This window comes from Ascaphus truei, chromosome 11 (assembly GCF_040206685.1).
Source record: "Ascaphus truei isolate aAscTru1 chromosome 11, aAscTru1.hap1, whole genome shotgun sequence".
Lineage (NCBI taxonomy): Eukaryota > Metazoa > Chordata > Amphibia > Anura > Ascaphidae > Ascaphus > Ascaphus truei.
The window spans coordinates 50,341,555-50,360,171 of NC_134493.1; the positions used below are offsets into that span (position 1 = coordinate 50,341,555).

Genomic DNA, 18,617 nt, shown 5'->3' on the forward strand with positions numbered 1-18,617 from the left:
ACACACACCCTCTCTGTCCTCTCCCCCCCCCATCACACTCACCTCCCTCCCACTCCATTCCCTCCCGCTCCACTCACCTCCCTCTCACTCCATTCCCTCCCGCTCCACTCACCTCCCTCTCACTCCATTCCCTCCCAGTCCCTCCCCGGCGGGGGGACACGCGCCCACCTAAGAGGCGGCCGGAAGCCGCTCCACTCCCTCCCGCTCCACTCACCTCCCTCTCACTCCATTCCCTCCCGCTCCACTCACCTCCCACTCCATTCCCTCCCAGTCCCTCCCCGGCGGGGGGACACGCGCCCACCTAAGAGGCGCCCGGAAGCCGCTCCACTCACCTCCCTCTCACTCCATTCCCTCCCGCTCCACTCACCTCCCACTCCATTCCCTCCCAGTCCCTCCCCGGCGGGGGGACACGCGCCCACCTAAGAGGCGCCCGGAAGCCGCTCCACTCCCTCCCGCTCCACTCACCTCCCTCTCACTCCATTCCCTCCCGCTCCACTCACCTCCCACTCCATTCCCTCCCAGTCCCTCCCCGGCGGGGGGACACGCGCCCACCTAAGAGGCGGCCGGAAGCCGCTCCACTCCCTCCCGCTCCACTCCCTCCCTGGCGGGGGTTGGCACACGCGGCACCTAAGAGGCGGCCGGAAGCCGCTCCACTCCCTCCCGCACTCACCTCCCTCCCGCTCCACTCCCGCACTCACCTCCCTCCCGCTCTACTCCCTCCCGCACTCACCTCCCCGGCGGGGGGACACGCGGCACCTAAGATGGCGGCGCCCCGAAGGAGAGGTGACGTGTGTGTGTCACTGTGTGTGTGTGTCACTGTGTGTGTGTGTCACTGTGTGTGTGTGTGTGTGTGTGTGTGTGTGTGTGTGTGCCACTGTGTGTGTGTGGGTGTGTGTGTGTGTGTGTGTGTGTGTGTGTGTGTGTGTCACTGTGTGTGTCACTGTGTGTGTGTGTGTGTGTGTGTGTGTGTGTCTCACTGTGTGTGTGTCTCACTGTGTGTGTGTGTGTGTGTGTGTGTGTGTGTGTGTGACACTGTGTGTGTGTCTCTCACTGTGTGTGTGTCTCTCACTGTGTGTGTGTGACACTGTGTGTGTGTGTGTGTCTCTCACTGTGTGTGTCACTGTGTGTGTGTCTGTGTCACATGGGGGGGCAGGAGGGGAGAGAGAGGGGGGGAGCGGAGAAACATACAGGGGGAGTGGAGAGGAGAGACCCGGAAATTTTAACCAACCCACCCCCCTCCTGTCCACTCTCCCCCCCTCCTCCTCCTCCCGTCCGCTCTCTCCCCCCCCTCCTCCTCCCGTCCGCTCTCTCCCCCCCTCCTCCTCCCGTCCGCTCTCTCCCCCCCTCCTCCTCCCGTCCGCTCTCTCCCCCCCCTCCTCCTCCCGTCCGCTCTCTCCCCCCCCCTCCTCCTCCCGTCCGCTCTCTCCCCCCCCTCCTCCTCCCGTCCGCTCTCCCCCCCCCTCCTCCTCCCGTCCGCTCTCCCCCCCTCCTCCTCCCGTCCGCTCTCCCCCCCTCCTCCCGTCCGCTCTCCCCCCCCTCCTCCTCCTCCCGTCCGCTCTCCCCCCCCTCCTCCTCCTCCCGTCCGCTCTCCCCCCCCTCCTCCTCCTCCCGTCCGCTCTCCCCCCCTCCTCCTGCTCCCGTCCGCTCTCCCCCCCCCTCCTCCTCCCGTCCGCTCTCCCCCCCTCCTCCTCCCGTCCGCTCTCCCCCCCTCCTCCTCCCGTCCGCTCTCCCCCCCCTCCTCCTCCCGTCCGCTCTCCCCCCCCTCCTCCTCCCGTCCGCTCTCCCCCCCTCCTCCTCCCGTCCGCTCTCCCCCCCTCCTCCTCCTCCCGTCCGCTCTCCCCCCCTCCTCCTCCTCCCGTCCGCTCTCCCCCCCCTCCTCCTCCTCCCGTCCGCTCTCCCCCCCTCCTCCTCCTCCCGTCCGCTCTCCCCCTCCTCCTCCTCCCGTCCGCTCTCCCCCTCCTCCTCCTCCCGTCCGCTCTCCCCCTCCTCCTCCTCCTCCCGTCCGCTCTCCCCCCCCTCCTCCTCCCGTCCGCTCTCCCCCCCTCCTCCCGTCCGCTCTCCCCCCCCTCCTCCTCCTCCCGTCCGCTCTCCCCCCTCCTCCTCCTCCTCCCGTCCGCTCTCCCCCCCTCCTCCTCCCGTCCGCTCTCCCCCCCTCCTCCTCCCCCCTCCTCCTCCCGTCCGCTCTCCCCCCTCCCCCCCTCCTCCTCCTCCCGTCCGCTCTCCGTCCGCCCTCCCGTCCGCCCTCCTGTCCGCTCTATGTCCGCCCTCCCGCTCGCTCTCCGTCCGCTCTCCGTCCGCTCTCCCTCTCCTTCCGTCCGCTCTCCCTCTCCTTCCGTCCGCTCTCCCCCTCCTCCAGCGGGAAATTTAACTCACGGGCAACGCCGGGTCTCTTAGCTACACACACACACACACACGCACACGCGCACACAAACACATGTAGACACACACACACACACATGTAGGCACACACACACGCACATGTAGACACACACACATGTAGGCACACACACACACACACACACACAGACGTAGGCACACACACACACATGTAGACACACACACACATGTAGACACACACACATGTAGGCACACACACACACACACACACATGTAGGCACACACACACACATGTAGGCACACACACACACATGTAGGCACACACACACACACGTCGACAGACACACACACATGTCCACAGACACACACATGTAGACACACACACATGTAGACAGACACACACACACACACATGTAGACAGACACACACACGTAGACAGACACACACACACACGTAGACACACACACACACCTATACATACACACAGCTATACACACACACACACACACACACACACACACACACACGTATACACACAGACACACGTAGACACACAGACACACGTAGACACACAGACACACGTAGACACACAGACACACGTAGACACACAGACACACGTAGACACACAGACACACGTAGACACATGTAGACACACGTACACACGTACACACGTACACACGTACACACGTACACACACAGACACACGTACACACACAGACACACGTACACACACAGACACACGTACACACACAGACACACGTACACACACAGACACACACAGACACACGTACACACACAGACACACGTACACACACACACACCTATACACACACACACCTATACACACAGACACACGTATACACACAGACACACGTATACACACAGACACACGTTTACACACACACGTATACACACGTATATACACACACGTATACACACGTACACACACACACACACGTATACACACACACACGTAGGCGCACGCATACACACACACGTAGACACGCGTATACACACACATGTACACACACGTACAAACACACACGTGTACACACACGTATTCACACACGTATACACACAGGCACACGTAGACACACACACACGTAGACACACACACACACACGTATTCACACACGTATACACACACACACATAGACACACACACACACACGTAGAAACATACACGCACGTAGACACACACACATGTACACGTAGACACGTACACACACACATGTACACGTATACTCACACACATGTACACGTACACACACACATGGAGACATACACACACACACATGTAGACATACACACACACGTATACATACACATAATGTATACACACACATGTGTATACACACACGTATACACACACACGTGTATACACACACATGTATACACACACACACACACACACGTGTATACACACACACACTATCCCCAGCACCACCACATCAGCACACCGCTATCCCATGCCCCCCCAGCACACTGGCATTCTCGGCTCCCTGCCATTCTCAGCCCCCATCAACACCATCAGCACCCACACATCGGCACCTTTGCACCTCCCCCATCGGCACACCACATCCGCACCCCCACATCAGCACCAAACCCTCCCAAATCAGCACACCGATACAATCACCATCAGTACAGCCACAGCAGCACTACCACCGCACATGGGCCGCGTTGACCACTCCTCACCCAAATGCCACACCCACACCACAAACATCCCGGGCAACGCCGGGGCTCTCAGCTAGTAGTGATATAAAGTTTCCTAGGTATAGTTAAAACATACATTTTATTTCGTGGTGTGCAACAAGTGAATTTCTTGTGAGGAGCATTCCTGATTCCATTTCAGTTGTATTCACCAATTCACAGTTGTGCACCCACTATTATCCCTTTAATTAGAATTCATCCTGGCCATCTTTTTGCTGGATCAGTTGATCCTCCCCTTCCCCTTCCCCCCGTTCTTATTTTATCTCCATATAATATGTGAATAACCCCAAAGTTGCATTGCTATTGCCGTGCACCTTTTCACTGTGGTTCCCAGGAGGTGTTTACAGAAACATGTTGCCGCTCGGACACCTTACCTCGGGGGACCTGACATGGACCTTCAGTCTGCAGGAATCCAACCCATTCCCCAAAAACTTGTGCTGCGATGAGGGGGAACTGCTGGATCCGGAGACCCCAGGAATACGCCCCCCGGAGGGGACAAAGGACACGTCCGTGCAGCTGTCTTGCCTTCGTGAGATAAGATCAATAAAAATGTTACCAATGCTGTATACTACGGAAATATTTAGAGTAAAAGATTAGGCAAGGCACAAACAGATATATTTTTTGCTCTGTCTGATACACCAATGTTATTTTTATAACATACCATTATAATATTTGTGTCATGTAAAGCAAGTGCCCTCGTTTCGTAAAAAGTGACGCCATTTTACCAATGGAACTCCCCAAATTACAAGCTCGGTAAATTGGTGTAACTTTTTACAAAACGAGGACATTTGCGTCTCTTGATGCCCCCAATATATTTAGAACTAAAAAAAAAAATATCAACGGCCAATTCGAAGTATTTGCTGTGTTGAGCCTTCACTACAAGAGGACATCTCAAAACATTGGGAGCATGTGCAGTATCACTAAAGAATACTTGGCACTATTGGACTATATACCAAGTATTCTTTGTCTTGCGATATAGTGGTTCATTTGTGAGTAGGCAACTACCAACTGTGATTTATTAACTAGTTCCTCTCCTATTATAACTATAACCAGATTGACTGTGTTATCTCACTGTTTTTTGCTGGGTTATTCCACCTTTGCTGATCTGTACTGTTAATCCCCACCACCCTACAACTATTAATGTGTTTGAGTGGTTATATACATGAGGGGATTTTGGTGCATTTGTTTAATTTATTTTTAAACACCGTTACATAAACACTCGGTAATATATGTTTTAAGTAATACTAATAAAGGTTATATTTTAAATGAGTGGTGTGCATTTAAGTACATTTTCTTTGGGATACAATCACCTTTGTACTCCTCACTTTACTGAGTCTTACATGACTTTATTTTATATATTTAAAACCAGAGACATAACATAAAACACAGACAAAGCTCAGTGCACATCCAGTAAAACTTATACACGGTACAGTGCCTAAATATACATGTATAGATAACTATTAAATAAAATGGTCTTTTAGTTTAACATTTTGGCCAAATTGTTGTAAGCCCCTGAGCCAACTGTGCGGCAGACCACATCTCAAGGGTCCCCAACACTAATATAGATTCTTAATAACCTGTGCATTACCAGGAAGACTGATTTATAGTAAATCTGTCAAAATTAGTTGCAAAGTTCTAAGTCTGATTGAAGCTTTTATTAACCTGTACATTACCAGGAAAAGCACTCTGTATTAGATTTGTCACAATCATACTACAAGCAAGCAAGTTCCACTGAGAGTGGGAGATGCTATGGAGTGAGCTTTTAACCATTTAAATGTGGGAGGGGGTAAGCTTCAATTAGGTAGGAGGTTGCCACCCATGTTGTGGTTATTTTGGGGGTTCAATATGAGCTTGTAGGTGTTCTGTATGACTTTATTTTAATTTAATTTGTATTTTTATAATGTTTTAAGAGATTTCTAATAATTTTTTTTTAGAATTGGCGAAATGCATTGAATTAATTCGAGTGTGCTGAGGAGACGGAAGGATCGCCCTGTGGAGAAGGACCCGCCAGAGGTTCTGGAAGTGATATCAGACGACATGAGAGAGAGCTGGTTTTTCTATGTCTTATCAGGGCATCACTAACACAGTTATAGATCCTCAATATTATTGCCCAGTGCTTGTTTTAAACTTACAAAATGTTAGTGGGATAACATGATATTGTTAAAATACATTGTTTCTACCTACTATGCCATGCTTACAGAAGACTACAGAAGGCTTTCCCAGGAATACAGAGGAGCAGTCCATAGATGTCAGTTTAATACTGACCCCATGTGAGTGCATATACTGAGATGGTTCACATTTTCATATGGGTATGAACTTACTTCACTATAAAATGGTTCTTATTTATTTTTGGGCTGTTGAGAAATGTTGATATTTACAGTACCTACCTGAACCTGGATCTTGTCAGAATTCGTCTGGCTTCCTCATCGGTGATACCAACCATTGACTCTTTGTTAATAGCTACCAGTTGATCTCCGACTCTCAGCCGCCCATCCTGAGAGAGATCAGAGATGTCCGCGGTAGAGTTGGGTAAAACATTCACACACATTCACTAAACTGGCAAAGTCTGGAATTAGCAACTTGTAAAAAAAAGTTGTGAAATTAACATATGTTGCCAAATAAACACACATTTCTTAACTTTTGTGCCTTAGTTTAGGGACTATGTGAAAATATAGAGTACAAAGAACAACTCCTGCCCCACATAAAATGAGATTGATAATGTTGATATCAAGGTGCATGCAGGGTTTAGGAATGATCAAAAGCAGAAAGGAGATAAGCTCTGCAATTTTGCACTCACGATCAAGAGTATTGGGTGAATTAAAACTTAAATTTTATTAGGTCATTCAATAAAATAACGTAGCTGAACAAAAAATAACTACTGTAAATACAAGAACACATATATTAAAACTAGTGCAGGGTAGGTCTGAGAGATGTACAGTATCAGAACAATGGGTAAAGCAGCTACAGGCAGTATAATGGCTGTGTTCACAGAGTTTGGTGGCATCTAATCATTGTTTTCTAATTAGCCAATTAGAGTCTGCTTTCATCAAGGTCTCATATTAGTATACACAATGTGTGGCAGATCTTTGGAGTTGGTTTGTGGATGTGCCAATTCACTCTGTACAAACCAAAAAAAACCTGGTAGTGCATGCATAACATATGGATTATACCAGTGCTACACTAAAAGCAGAGTGCTCATTCCAAACTAGAGCTAGTAGCGATATATCATTATAATAGTAATAATAGCTGGAAATGGTATAGTATGCTATCTAGAACCAAGTTTAAGATATTACCCAGAGCCCCCCGAATGCTCAGGCCGAACCTCCGTGAACTAGAGTGGATGACGTAATGTCATCTACGTGACCTGACACATGTCTTGTGTCACTAAGACGGTTATTATTACTTATTCTGACCTAGGGTAACAAACAACACAAAGAACCCCAGCAAGCTCATTTTGGGAACCCCTGAGCCCCCACAAAATATATATGTATATAAGTGTCAAAAAGGAGAGCTATTGAGCATGGCAAATGTATACAACAAGCAACAGAGAAGTCCAATGCTACATCCAATATGACAAAAAATACACAGTAAAATACTTAGATAGTCTCTTGAAAAAGGGTAATTTAGTTTAACCCTTTGGCCAAAGCATTGTAAGCCTGTGAGCCACGACAAGGCAGACCCAGTTCACATTAGGATTAAAATGCTCATTTACCTCTATTAGGAGGGAGAAAGACCAACATTGGATCTATATCCAGTAGAATGAAAAAGAACTGCTGATCTGGGAAGTGGGGAGGGGTGAGCTTAAAACCCTGGGAAGGAGGAGCCAATATCCCCCCAAAGCAAGTATTTTACTGTGTATTTTTGTCATATTGGATGTAGCATTGGGCTTCTGTCGCTTGTTCTATTCTGACCTAAAAATAAGCGTCTCAGTGACATGAAACGTGTGTCAGGTCACGTGGATGATGTCATTACGCTGTACATTGACTTTAATGGGTTAGAAGCTATCTTCCAGCCCCAGAAGGTGACTCATGGCAGAAAACTGATTAATAATATACCCTTAATGTCTTGTGTGTACACACAACATACACACACCAGGACTTATACACAGTTGGCTCTTACCCTGTAACCATCTCCATTTGGCAGCATCTCTTGCACATACACCATGGGTCCCTCCTGCCTGTTGGAGCCTCCACAGATCACCAGCCCAAGGCCAGTGGACTTAGCTACTGAGATATTCTGGATCCCGGAGTCACTGAAAATAAAGCATGAAGATAGTGGATCACCAAGAGCCTCAGCTGGTGACATGGTCAATGTCATTAAAGTGCTCTGATGACTGTAGTTGACTGCAGAATACACTCCAAGTGAACATTTTTACTTATCACTTTGGAAGTAAACTAAACGATCCACCTACAGCTGACAAGCTTGATTCCATGTCAACATGAGATTCCATTGCATTGCTTGGCTTCTAACTCAGATTCCAGTGCATTATGGTTTACACTCGTTTGGAGTCTTGAAGAAGCAGGACCGTGGCAAAATCTCATGATGTTGTGGAGGTATGATGGCAGTTTTCTTAAAACAAGGACTACTGGAAATCTGATGGTGTTAAGAAGTATGGTTGTACCAATGCCTCTTTATTTGCAAACCCAGGATACACGCACACTGTGTGTAATAGGGGAAGTGGGTTCACGAAGGTCCGATAACGGATAATGAAGCTCTCTCAGAATGAATTGCCCCATACTTGAATGACAGTTAATGCCAATTGAGCTTCGATACCCATGACCGGAGCTTTGTGAGTCCCCCCTCTATAATTTAAGACGTGTATATACATGGTTTTATGCCACCTCTATGATTTACTCTGTTCTCTGGTATGTATACACTGTTTAAGCAGCAGCCCCACCCCAAAAACAAGTATTTCATCTTTACCTTATATAAATCAAGGGGTTCCCTGGAGCTGAACTGCAGCAGTTAAAACTCTGGGGACCCGCCGGTTGCCAAGATATTTAATTTATTTTTCATTTTTTGCCAGTACGTGCAAGAAAAAACTACTCATTAAATTATTCATTAAAGTCCATTAATGGGTTAATCAGGAAATAGAATGGTACAGTCATTAGTTCAAGTGTAAGTCATTATTATTAGGTAAGTAGAAAAACAGTGCATCATAATTTACTATTATAGACAACTTTACAGATGGATGTACCTATAGCTAGTACTGTGGATGCACATGATATAACCATAATACTACTGGAAATGATGTAATGATAGACGCCATATGGTGATGTAAATAGAGAGCACAGCAGATGTACTGTATGATATCACCATAATGAAGCACGGCAAGCTTATGATGTCATGACAATACAGATGCCATTACTACCGATGATAATTATGTCATGATTGTATTGAGTCTGTATTATGTTTTTATAGGCCATACTCAGAGATTTGTCATACTAACTAATAGGCAGATGGCCAGTTGATAACATCGAAATTTATAGCAGATAAGAACAACTTCGCTCACCTAATGTTTCCACATTACTCAGTTGAAAAACCTCCCACTTTTTTTGAAACGTGGCTTTATTTTATACTTTGGATAGCCTTATGTCTGTCCCACTATTTTTGCATTCCTTTACTATATCCACTACCCTTCCCATGAAGAAGCACCCCTTCACATTCCCCCCTTTTAATTTACTTCACATACTATGCCGTTGAATGTGGGGAGAGGATATTGCTGCCTAGGAATGGGCCGTAAGAGCTGGCTGGGCTCAGCAGCAAAGGACTCTGGGAAAGTGACGAGGATTCCGATGAAGTACTTTCCAGAAATCTGCCTAGAAAGAAAAAGCATTGGCAGCACGTATCAGAGTCTCCACGGAGTCTATTAATCACAGCACATTTGGAGTAAAACCAACACAAATAAATATACTATGGGCCATATTTACTAAGCAGTGCTAAACCATATGACACCTTATGGCCCATTCCCTTGAATAGGTGGCATATGGAGCTGTGGGGTGTCTTATGTCTAAGCACCGATGAGCAAATATGACCTAATGTTGCTCAATCAGTGCAAAAAAACAACTTTACGGACATTTTCAGAAATAATTGACAAAGTATATAAAAAATAATATATACTGTTGGAAGTTCATGACAGTTATGATTGCCACCTTTCATGTGTTTATTTAAAATAAACAAAAAAACATGCTTTTAGGATTCATACTTGCTATTATAACTATAATATAGAGCAGGGGCGTCCAAACAAGGGCCGCCAACAGGTTGACTTTTATGGATATCCCTGATATAGCACAGACAGAACCACTGGGTCAAAGACTGATCCACTGATTGAGCCACCTGTGCTGAAACAGGGATATCCATACAAGCCGACCTGTTGGTGGCCCTTGAGGACTGAGTTTGGAGACCCCTGATAAAGAGCACAACATTGACCAAGGGGAATTCTAGCAACAATAGTATATTTCTATAAATCCAAAGAAGAGTGTGAGAGTCAGAACGCTCTGTAATTATTACTCAGACCTCTAGTAAGTGACTATATTCTGCATATAAAGACTATAGTGAAATTCAAGGGTGTATGCATGACTTTGGGCACTATTGCTAAACCTGCTGTCTACACGCACTCCTAAATCCTTCTCCATCCAGCATTCCCCTAAAGTATCCCCATTTTATTTGTAGATTGTCTGTTTACTCTTGTTTCCGAAATGCATAACATTACATTTATCTGTATTAAACATCATCTGCCATTTACCTGCCCACGTTTCCAGTCTCTCCAAGTCCTTCTGGAGAGAAATTACATCCTGTTCTGATTTTATTACCTTACATCACAATGTAGTGTCATCAGAAAAGATGGAGACTTTGCTCTCTATGCCAACCTCAAGGTCATTAATAAATAAGTTAAAAAGCAGGGGTCCCAGTACCGATCCTTGACATACTCACAACTTTAGCCCAACCTGAGAAAGTTCCATTTATGACAACTCTCGGTTATCTATCCTTCAACTTGTTTTCAATCCAGGTGCAAATATGTTTACTGAGTCTAATTAGCTTTATTGTGTACACTAACCGGGTGTGGCACTGTTTCAAAAGCTTTTGTAAAATCTAAATACAGTAGACCACATCAACTGCATTACCTTGGTCTAAATTCCTCTTTGCCTCCTCCTAGAACCTAATAAGGTTAGTTTGGCACGAACTATCCTTTATAAATCCATGCTGACAATTACTAATAATTTTGTTTTCCATTAGGTATTCCTGAATATTATTATCCCGTACTAAACCTTTAAGTAGCTTCCCCACTATTGATATCAGGCTTACAGGTCTGAAATTCCACGGTTGTGATCTAGCTCCCTTTTTACTATTTGCGTTAAGCCAATCTTGTGGTACTGAGCCTGCGGAAATAGAGTCCTTGAATATTAAATGTAATAGCTTGGCTATTACTGAACTGAGACAACTTATTTACGCACATGTAATTGTTACACAACGTTGCATGATTGTGACAGAAATATAATCTGTGCATCAACAATCACACTAATCTAAAACCTCATTAGCATAATTTTAGACCAGACTAGGTTGGGCCTAAATATAAATTGCAACATAAACACAGAAATTGTGTTGAGGCAACAATAATATTTTTATGCAAGTGATTTTTTTTGTGTTAACGACAAAATTCTAAATCAAGTCCCAGGTGTTTAAGATATGGCAATACTGTGGAGGACAAATTCATACTCACTTCTGTGCATTATGGGAGAACTTCTGGCAGATCCAGTGTCACTGTGAGATCCATACTTCTCTAGCAGCTCAGAGAATTCCTTCCTGTAAAACAGTATTATATTGTTAGACGTGTATTAATCCATTATTTTTCTTATGGCTTTATACCCTGGCATTTCCCATGGAGCCAAAACTGTGGTGGTACAGTACGTTATAACAAGAGGCAACCATAGCTGCCAACTGACTCCTGTGTGATAATGATCCAGTCCTAGATGTGTATCTCGATTTGCTGGTCTGTTTACATAGTTATAATATAGTAAAATGTGACGATACATTAGCCCCAGTGGCGCTCAAACTCAGTTCCCAAGGGCTACCAACAGGCCAGGTTATAAGGATATCTCTGCTTCAGCACAGGTGGCTCAGTCATCTTTATTGTGTCACGTTTAAAACCGTGACACTATTTTTTATTTCTGAAAACACAAGCAGAAAATGGAGCAATGTGCCAAAATAAACCTATTTTCACACTTTCTGTACGTTGATACATCTTCCTATTTGGATCTATGGGGAATAAGTATCGAGGTAACAGTGATGCAATTCTGCGGCAAAAAATCTGCACTTCCTAAAAAAAAAAAAAAGATAACATTGAAATCAGCAGGACTTTTTGTTTGATACACTGCTGCACTTTGTTTTATCTCAGAATAGCACCACTTTTTGCCTTGATAAATAGAAACGCTTAGATTATAGATCACATGGAGAGGGAGTGGCTCAGTGAGTAAAGACACTGACTGGCACTGTGAAGCAGGGGAGCCAAGTGACCTTGGTCAAGTCACTTTATCTCCCTGTGCTATTATTATTATTATTAAAGAGGCAACCTTCTGCCATAAGGTGCCCTTTTGACACTGCAAGATACCTCACCGCCCTTTGCAGTCAATGGGTTGTAAAGTGTCTCATAGCAGAAGGCTGCTTAATCAATATGGGTCTTATACATTGTGCTCCATGGGATAGGCATTTGCTGAACCTATACATGCTATCTAGACCTCCAGTAACTATGGTTCTCACTACACACTGTACAGCTGTGTTCAAATAATATATGAGCATTTTTAGGGCACAGGTCTGAAATATTGATGGTCTGTCATTCTCTACCTTCCAGCCGTTTTAGAGGTTAAAACTCTCTTCGGATTCCTTTCAGAGAGCTGGTAGGGTGTTGGAGACTTTTACATTATATCACCATCATTAAATTAATCTGTCAGCAGCCTGGGACTAGCAGAGCCGATTATGCCCCAGGAGGTCTGTCTCTAGAATAAATAGGTTTCTACTTTATCCTATATTATCAGTTCCTGTTGCACTACAGATAATAAATAAAGGATTAAATTAACTCCTCTTATGACATGATTTATTTGTTCACGTCATTTGAAAGGGTTAGTCCCACATTGTGGGAAGGGGAAAGTTCTTTTTTAATCTCAGTTTATCTATATAATACAGTAGATTTCCGTAGAAAGGTTCAATCTCCCCTATAGTAAAATGTTTGCTGCCTTACATGTGTTTATTATGAGTAAGAGAATTTGCCCCGGGGTGGGTGATTAGGCCTCCAGAGGGGGGTGGCTGGAGGGGTTAACCCCATCTTTACTTTTAGCGGTTAGCCACTAAACTAATGAAAATGGGTATGTAATGTATTTTAATATTGTAAATGGATTCTTTTTTTACATTATAACTTACCATTGATTGCCAATGTGGCTATCTCGGCCCCATTAAGAGAAAGCCACAGTGAGAATAAATGGTTTCATGTTTAACATGTCATTAAATGTATGTTTAATGTAAAGCAGGTTTTCTTTTTAATATATGTTTAATTTTGTATTAATTAATGCCCCCAAAACACTATTTGTCACATTTGCCTAATAGGGATATTAGGCATGAGTCTAGAGGGGAGAAGAAGGGCGGGGGGGGGGGGGGGGCGCTCTGATGTTTGTTTGGCAGGGGTGGGGGAAGAGGGTGGGTGAAGAGGGCTGTCATTGACCAGGGAAGGTGGTTAATCCTCCTGGTGGATGGCGGGAGGGAGGGGTTAACCCCTTCCTTACCTTAGCAGTTAGTAAAGCATTGCATGGCAATGCAATGGAAATGCTTTACTACCCACTACGGGTGGGACTACTTATCAGCTTCGAAGAGGCTTCCTGGTTGTGGAGGTTGATGGCCGCGAGTATCTGCGGTGCCTGTGCATACAATGCAGGTCACCCGGGCCTGCGCCGAGTACGACAGCACGGTGCCAACAGTGTGGCATTTTCTACCTCTGGCCTACCGAGCCATACCCTACTATTGTGACTCCGCGAGAGGCCTCTCCAGCGACGCTGATCGAAGTGGAGGAGGTGGATGCTAAGGCTGCCCTGGTCCCATATATCACCCCTGCAATAGGGATCCAGGCCCAGCTACTAAGATGTGCTCCGAAGGAGAGGAGAGCACCCGCAGTGGAGGTACCGGAGCAGCCCGTTTCGTACCCATATCCACTGGCGGTGCAGCGAGGACCAGATGTGGATCCCAGCGGAGATGCCATTGCCGTCCTCGTCGGACGACGAGAGAGGAAGCCTGTCATCGGTGGTGATGCGCCGGCCGGCGGACCACCCCAACGGTGATGAAAGACAGAGTCCACTTACCCGAGAGACGGAGCGGATGAGCCCGGAGACCCCCCTGATTGGGGAATGCATGAGAGGCTTGGGGGATGTCATAGTCTAGTGTGTCAGTTATTGAATGTAGTTGGTTGGTGCTGGCCCTAAGTATAACATACGATACATCAGAGCTTACAGAGACTCTTACATTCTTATAGTCCACACCCTTTGCATGGGACAGGGCACTGCTGGGGGAGGTCACACTGTGACAGGGCACTGCTGGGGGAGGTCACACTGTGACAGGGCACTGCTGGGGGGAGGTCACACTGTGACAGGGCACTGCTGGGGGGAGGTCACACTGTGACAGGGCACTGCTGGGGGAGGTCACACTGTGACAGGGCACTGCTGGGGGAGGTCACACTGTGACAGGGCACTGCTGGGGAAAATCACACTGTGACAGGGCACTGCTGGGGGAGGTCACACTGTGACAGGGCACTGCTGGGGGAGGTCACACGGTGACAGGATACTGCTGGGGGAGATCACACTGTGACAGGGCACTGCTGGGGGGAGATCACACTGTGACAGGGCACTGCTGGGGGAGGTCACACTGTGACAGGGCACTGCTGGGGGAGGTCACACTGTGACAGGGCACTGCTGGGGGAGGTCACTCTGTGACAGGGCACTGCTGGGGGGAGGTCACACTGTGACAGGGCACTGCTGGGGGAGGTTACACTGTGACAGGGCACTGCTGGGGGAGGTCACTCTGTGACAGGGCACTGCTGGGGGAGGTCACACTGTGACAGGGCACTGCTGGGGGAGGTTACACTGTGACAGGGCACTGCTGTGGGAGATCACACTGTGACAGGGCACTGCTGGGGGAGGTCACACTGACAGGGCACTGCTGGGGGAGGTCACACTGTGACAGGGCACTTCTGGGGGGAGGTCACACTGTGACAGGGCACTGCTGGGGGAGGTCACACTGTGACAGGGCACTGCTGGGGGAGGTCACTCTGTGACAGGCCACTGGGGTGGAGGTCACACTGTGACAGGGCACTGCTGGGGGAGGTTACACTGTGACAGGGCACTGCTGTGGGAGATCACACTGTGACAGGGCACTGCTGGGGGAGGTCACACTGTGACAGGGCACTGCTGGGGGAGGTCACACTGTGACAGGGCACTGCTGGGGGAGGTCACTCTGTGACAGGGCACTGCTGGGGGAGGTCACACTGTGACAGGGCACTGCTGGGGGAGGTCACACTGTGACAGGACAATGCTGGGGGAGGTCACACTGTGACAGGGCACTGCTGGGGGAGGTAACACTGTGACAGGGCACTGCTGGGGGAGATCACACTGTGACAGGGCACTGCTGGGGGAGGTCACACTGTGACAGGGCACTGCTGGGGGAGGTCACACTGTGACAGGGCACTGCTGGGGGAGGTCACACTGTGACAGGGCACTGCTGGGGGAGGTCACACTGTGACAGGGCCTAACTCTTATCCTCAGCACACATGGTTGACCCACTCACCTTGCTTCATCGTCCCTGGCAATGAGAAGACACATGCGGCTGGTGGCTGAGGCCGTTCTCAAAATGTCCACAGCTCTGCGGAGAGAACAGAGGTCTTTGACACCATATTCTGAGCCTACTAAAAATACCTTTATCTTCGAAAAGCATTCACACCTTTTCGGGAGCATTTATAAACAATACCAAAAATGTTTAATAAATAAATGTAAATACTGTAATGTACAGAAAAACAATGAACAGTGTAGTATGCTGCTTTAATGTACAACATGCAAGTCAAAATAGGATACAATACTACAGTACTACAATTAAATTTAAAGAAACAAACCAAGCAGCTTAAAATATAATACAGTTCAATGCCCACATGGTGTAGGTGTGTGTATGTGTCCGTTAGTCAATAAAGCATTGAATTGAATGTTTAAAAAAAAATAATTACGCTGCGCACGTGAGCTAACAGCTGCAGATGCAGAGAGGAGAGCGAGGAGAGCGAGGAGAGCACATGGACACAGTCCTATGAAATGAGGAGAGAGCCGACAGCTGGAAAGAGGAGAGAGATCTAGATGCAGGTGAAATTTTAACGTGATCCCGGTTATAACGCGGTCTCATTCTGTGGACTCCAAGGACCGCGTTATAACGGGGTTCAGCTGTATATATTTTTTTGTTTTAATATATGCAGCATTTAATTACCTTTATTAAAAACAAATTACCTAAGCTGACGATCAATTGGTTCTCCCGTGATCGATCAGCAAAATCCAGTTTCCCAGGATTCACTAAATGGCTGGCTTTCAATTTCAAATCAATCCTTCAGTAAGTGTAACTTAGCAGCTACAATGCATTCTTATATTTCTAAGGTAACATTATCTATTATTACAGTTTACAGTTCAAACTGCTGGGAATATTGGCAGCAAATTATCACAAACAAGAAAGTGTTACAAAAATCTTGCACTGCTGAGGGGGTGGGATAAAACCGGCTACAGAAATCATAGGATGCTCAGTAAATTAAAACTCATAAAAAATTGCATTATACTGGATTGAAAACTGGTTGAAGGATAGACAACAGAGGGTTGTCATAAATGGAAATGTTTCGGGTTGGGCTAAGGATTCAATTAGGCAGGATGGAAAGGAGGAGGAAACAGGAAAGTAGAGGACATCAGTTTTAGCTGGGTTAAATTGTTGGAAATAGGACGACATCCAAGAGGAAAAGGCAGAAAGGCAGGCAGAGATATGGGTGGAAAGTTCGGGTGAGAATGGTGGAAAGGAAAAGTTAATTTGGATGTTGTGTGCAAGAATTGGACGTTGAATCCAAAGGAGGAAATGAGCTCAAAGAGGGGGTCAGTGTAGAGGGAAAAGAGGAGAGGGTGGTGCCACTTAGAGGCTGGTGGGCGAACAGGATGCATTGTTGAAGGTGACAGAGTAGGAGCTGTGGGATAGATAGGATGAGAGCCATGAGAGGGCAGTGTCAGTGAGGGTGGAAAGGTTGATGAGGTTGGTGAGGTTGGAAATGAGAGTGAGGTGATCAACTGTGTCAAAGGCTGAAGAGAGGTAGAGGAGTATGAATTTGAGGTTTCTGCAAAGGATGGGATTGGGTTGGGGTGAGGAGGGAGGAGGGGCAGGGAGGGTGATGTAAAGGATGGTGGAGAGAAGGAGGGGGATGATAAATGATGATGATTGTGATGGGTAGGGGGAAAGAGGGAGCAGGAACGAAATTCAAAGGCGGAAAAAGGGTAGAGGGAAGAAAGGAGGGTGGTGGCAGGTGTCCAGGATGAGGAGACAAGGAGGCCAAATACTCTTCCAGTGCTGGTGTGACGTGGGGTATGGGTGAAGTATGATTGCGTAGATGTGAGGGCAGCCTGGGAGGCCGTGTTTTTGTTGGGAATCCATGTTTCGTGATTGCGAGAAATACAAGATTGTTTTGTAGGAAGTGATCGAGGGTCAATGTGGTCTTATTGCTGATGGATCTGGCATACCAGAGGAAGAATGGGAGGTTGATGGAGGTTAAGGCGGGTGTGGGGGTGATGTGGGAAGGTGAGAGGAGTTGACAAGGAGGGGGTATATGAGGTTGAGTAGAGTTTGGGGTATATGAGGGGGTATATGAGGTTGAGTACAGTTTGGTGAGACATGACGAGTAGAGTTTGACTTGTGAGGGATGGGGGTTGTGAGAACAGGGATTGAGGAGGATTGTGCATATAAAGGGTACAGTTAATGGGGGAATTATTTGTAATGGAGCTAGTCCTTTGTTAGCATTTGGACAAGAGTAGTCAATTTTGGGAGCACTGGGTGGTGAAAAATCAGATGGGGAAGGGAACAATTAATTAGGAATGACTGGGGAAGGGAACAATGGATTCATGAGCAACTTGTAAACGGAACAATCAGATTAGGAAGCAAATGGGAAGGGAACAATCTCCCCACTACAATTGATTAGGAATGACTGGGGGGAAATAGATTTCTTAGTACTGGGAACAATGTGTTTTGAGCATTGAAGGGGAAGCAAGAATGAGAACAATATAAGAAACATGTCGCGCAGGAGAGGGAGGAGGGGGGTATAGTTATAGTTACATAGTACATGATAAGAATAGTTATAGTTAACAGCAATAAGCAAGAATATCTGGTAATTGGTCAAAATAAGTGGTAGTCAATTGGCAGATAGTAAGAGTGAGTAGGTAGGGGGAGGTGCTGAAGCGTGGAGGAGAGGAGAAGGCGTCCTAGTCTATACGCTGATAATGAACACATTTACAATGAACAACTATAAGCGCAGC

General features: G+C 46.9%; 1 protein-coding gene across 7 annotated transcripts in view; it reads right to left on the reverse strand.

The window, feature by feature from the left end:
• The window catches only part of LOC142463424 (syntaxin-binding protein 4-like), a 78,852-nt gene that overhangs the window by 15,660 nt on the left and 44,575 nt on the right, over positions 1 to 18,617 (reverse strand). For all 7 annotated transcript variants that reach the window (XM_075566154.1, XM_075566156.1, XM_075566155.1 and 4 more), the window contains 6 exons: positions 15,868 to 15,942; positions 11,768 to 11,850; positions 9,740 to 9,866; positions 8,167 to 8,299; positions 6,435 to 6,541; positions 4,422 to 4,572 (listed from right to left, as the gene is read on the reverse strand). In XM_075566154.1, the coding sequence (XP_075422269.1) occupies positions 4,422 to 4,572; positions 6,435 to 6,541; positions 8,167 to 8,299; positions 9,740 to 9,866; positions 11,768 to 11,850; positions 15,868 to 15,942 (676 nt within the window). The remainder of the gene's footprint in view (positions 1 to 4,421; positions 4,573 to 6,434; positions 6,542 to 8,166; positions 8,300 to 9,739; positions 9,867 to 11,767; positions 11,851 to 15,867; positions 15,943 to 18,617) is intronic.